This window comes from Drosophila grimshawi, unplaced genomic scaffold, assembly GCF_018153295.1.
Source record: "Drosophila grimshawi isolate 15287-2541.00 unplaced genomic scaffold, ASM1815329v1 contig_311, whole genome shotgun sequence".
Taxonomy (NCBI): domain Eukaryota; kingdom Metazoa; phylum Arthropoda; class Insecta; order Diptera; family Drosophilidae; genus Drosophila; species Drosophila grimshawi.
Genome location: NW_025063098.1, coordinates 27,701,860 through 27,705,830, shown reverse-complemented (window position 1 = coordinate 27,705,830; position 3,971 = coordinate 27,701,860). Strand labels below are relative to the sequence as shown.

The 3,971-nt window shown below is 41.8% G+C and overlaps 1 protein-coding gene across 1 annotated transcript; it reads right to left on the bottom strand.

Moving 5' to 3' along the window:
- Positions 1-495: 495 nt before the first annotated feature.
- On the bottom strand, positions 496-3,573 carry LOC6569749 (M-phase inducer phosphatase). The gene is made up of 2 exons (XM_001996064.3): positions 3,457-3,573; positions 496-2,190 (listed from the first exon to the last, which is right to left on the bottom strand). The coding sequence occupies exons 1-2, from the start codon at positions 3,510-3,512 to the stop codon at positions 657-659; spliced, it is 1,590 nt and encodes a 529-aa protein (XP_001996100.1). The 5' UTR covers positions 3,513-3,573; the 3' UTR covers positions 496-656.
- Between the last annotated feature and the right edge of the window lie 398 nt (positions 3,574-3,971).

Sequence of the window (3,971 nt, the reverse complement as noted above, 5' to 3'; positions counted from 1 at the left end):
TCGGGGGAGTTACATAAAAATAAACAAATAATAAGCGTAAATTGTACCTAGCAGAAGTTTTAAACTTTCAACTCTTATGCTTAAAAATGTCTTATCTATAAATGTGTGTGTGTGTGAGAGTGTGTGTTTGTGTGTGTTTAGCCATTTGTTCTTGTTACTGCTTAAAAACTAAAGGTGGGTTTTCTAAGGGTAATCGGCTTTTAGGTGTACAATTTTTAGGACGTTTACAATTTGTTTTGTTTTTTTTTTTTAGATTATAATGCACATTTTTGTTACGTTAATAAAATTCGAACTAAACCTCTTAATAAATTCAACTATATCAAACAAAAAATTTCCATAGATAAACAAATAATAAAAAATGAACGTAAAAGAGGTAAACTTATATAAGTCAGGAGAGATTTTAAAGTGTAAATTTGTCTGTTTTTGCGTGTATGTGTGTGTGTGTGTGTGTTAAATTTAGGTCTTAGGCTCTATTAAATTAACAAACGAAAATCAACAAAATCAACTTAAAAATGTGTTTGTGTGTTTTAAAATGAAATAAATACGCAGCTTCTTCTCTTATTTACAAAACTTCTTTTTTCTGGCGTTGCCACTAACCCAAAGAATTAAAATGTGTGGCGTTGCCAGTGTACATAACCCAGTCTTCCCCTTCCCCCTTAAAGCATAAGTCGGGAACGGGATTTCTTGAGGCGACCAGTTGCTCCGCCACCACCACCAGCAGCAGCAGCAGAACCACCGCCGAGGCCGAGTCCATCGCCATTCCACGACTTGGATTTGGCCCTAAAATGACGATAGGCCTCATTGTAGGCGGGCTCCAACATGGGTCGATACGCCTCCGGCTGGCAGTGCTCCAGATGCGTCTCATAGAACTCCTTGTAACCGTTATGCAGCAAATAGATCTCCGGATAATGTAGAGACGGATATGCAGTCGTATTCCGCTCCCGATCTAAATTGCGTAGGAAACGTGACATTTTTGGGCCACGCTCCGAGGAGAATTCACAATGGAAGATGATAATGTTGCGCTTGCCACATGCATCCGCATTTTGTTGCTGCTGCTGTTGCAGCTCAGTCTGTGCTGCGCCCAGAAACTCCTGCAGGATCTGCTCATGGGTATAGAGATTCTTGGCGCCGCGTATATGCCCACCATCGTATTCATAGGGATAACGACAATCGATGATGCGATAACTGGCCACCTCGTCGTCATAGGCACCATTCAGCAGACTGGCCACCGTCTCACTGGAAATGGACTTGAGATCTCTGTGTCGGCCCTCCATCAGCGGCAGGGCGTAAGTCTTGCTAAAGTCACCAATCAGCTCGGGTTCGTTGCGATTCTCGGAGCGTGCCAAGGCGGACATGATCTCTGCATCATTGAGCGAAATACATTTTCGCAGCGGCGGCGCATGTGTGAGCGGCAGTGGCAGCGGTTGGGGCAGTGGACAGTTCTCCTTTTCGATGCAACGGTGACGCTTGCTCTGAATCGGAGAGCAGCTGGTCGATGCGGGCGGTTCGGGACGCTTGAAGCAATCCCGGGCAGTCTCTGGCGTCTTTGGTTGCAGTTGTTGCAGCTGTTGTTGTTGTATCAATTGTTGTTGTGCTAGCTGATTGCTGTTTGTCTCCGTCATGCTGAGGCAACGTCGCACCGATGGCCGCCTCATCATGATGGTGGGGGATTTGGGCGTCACTTTGATTTGTCCACTAATCAGTGAGTTGAGTCCACTGGGCAGATTGGAATTGTGCTGCTGATGTTGTTGTCCTTGTTCCTGCTGTTGTTGGTGCATGCCCGCAAAGGATTCCATTTCGAAGAGCTCCATGTAATCATCGTCCATGGAGGACTCCATGGAGCCTGCGGAGGATAGGCTATTGAAGATGCGAAAACTGCGAGAAGCAGTCGGAGCTGCTGTTGCTGCTGCTGGTGTTGTTGCAGTTGCATTTGTGGATGTTACAGCTTGTTGCTGTTGCAACTTTGTCTGTCGCACAATTTGGAAACGCTGCGGCGAACCCTCAGGCGATAGCAGACCCAACAGTTCCGGGCTAAGCGCACGCTCCTGGGGCAGGGCAAGCACATCGTCATCATTGTAGAAGGACAACTCCTCCTCAACATCAGCATCCATGGCATCCATGATGAGATTGTTGGAGGTCAGCGCACGACGAACGCGGCGATTTGAGCTGCTTTTGTTCAGACTGCTGGAGCTGCAAGGGAGAGCGAAAGAGAGAGGGAGAGTTGTGGATTAGTTGTTTACATTTGGTATAAATGTACCTATCAAAATGTTTTAATTTTTTTATAATCATATATTAATAATAAAATTAAATAATTAAATTAATAGTTTTTCGTTTGGTACATTTTAATTTCTTGGTTATATTTCTGACTAAATATCTTTAATTAAAACCTATGCAAAAATTGTGTATTTATTATAATTATTTCTTAATAAAATCATAATTGTCACAAATAAACGCATTTATAATTTTTTATAAATAGCAAACTTGATATAATTATTTAAAAAACGTATTAATGCGATTTTTGTAAGGCAAAAAATGTTACAAAATAACATTTGTATTTCTCAGTTTTCTGCCTGCTGCTGCTGGTGCTGGTTGCCTAAACTGTGGGTCATTAAACTCCCAGCTAAAAATATGCGACGGCGGCAGCGTTGGTGGTGGTGTACAAACAACAACAACAAAACTAACATAAGGAAGATGCGGAGGAGGAGGAAGACTGACGAGCTGAGGGGTAGTTTGCTGCGCTCAATTTCAGATATCTCTCGCACTCTCTCTCTCCCTCTCTCCTGCATGAAATGCTTGTAAATTGGGAATTTGAAATTAGAATGCTTCTTATTCTTCCACGTTTTATGTTTTGCGGTACTTTAAGCGGAATTCCCCTTTTGCATGTTCTGCTTGAACTGTTTTCGTTTTGCTCAGGGGGCCAAACAACAACAACAACAACAACTGCATCTGCACTCCTCGGACGAACGACGACGACTTTTGGGTCACGCAACGCAGAACAAAAACTGACAATACAGTTGCAAAGCTTCCTCTTCTTATTGTTGTTGTTGCTGTTCGAGCTGCGCAAACTTCGCGGAAGCCGGTTTAATGAATGAAAAAGCAGCAGCAACAACAACAGCTGAGCGCCACACACAATATAAAAAAAAGGTGCCGTGGAGCATGCAAAAAAATCCAAAAAAAAAGTGGGTAAGAAAAAATACTCTTACTTTTGTTGAACAGTAAGGTAAGCAGCAAGCAGCGCAGTCGACGCTTTGCTGTTTTGCTGTGTGTGCCGCTGTTCACAGTTGCTTTTGTGTTCTTTTTTTTGTTTGTTGTTGTTGCTGTTCAAGTTCAAGCACGTCGCTTTGTTGTTGTTAGTTTTACTTGCACTTTTATTTCATTTATTATAATTCGTATGTGTTTGCCTATTGCTCTGCCTACTCCACTTCCTTTTTCTATTTCTCTTTGTAATTTAATTACCTGATATTGCATTCCATGGTGCAGTTGTTCTCTTCGGCAATTGTTTCCCACAGCATTTTGTTGGTCGTTTTATTTTTAATTTATTTAACTATTTTGCAGAATGTTGTCCAGACTTAAAATTTTATTTTGTCGTTTTGGAAAATTGCTAAAACACAATTTTCGCACGTTTCTTTTGTTGGCGGCACATTTACAGTTAATTTTGTTCGTTCGATTTGTTTTCGTTTGTAGTCCTTGGTTGGATTTCTTGATGTTTTTCTTGTAGTTGTTGCATTTATGATAAATTGTTGTTAAAAACTAATATTGCATTTGTTGTTGCATATTTTTGGAGTCCGCTTTAACATTGTTGTGAGTTCTTTTTGTGGTGTATTATTTATAATTTTATATCCAATCGTTTTCAGCACACACAACACACACACAAATTGAATGCACAGGCTTACGAGAGCGAGTGGAGAGAGAGGCGCAGATGTTGACACGACGACGAACAGAATACAAATGTGAGGCTCGATGAGAGCGCA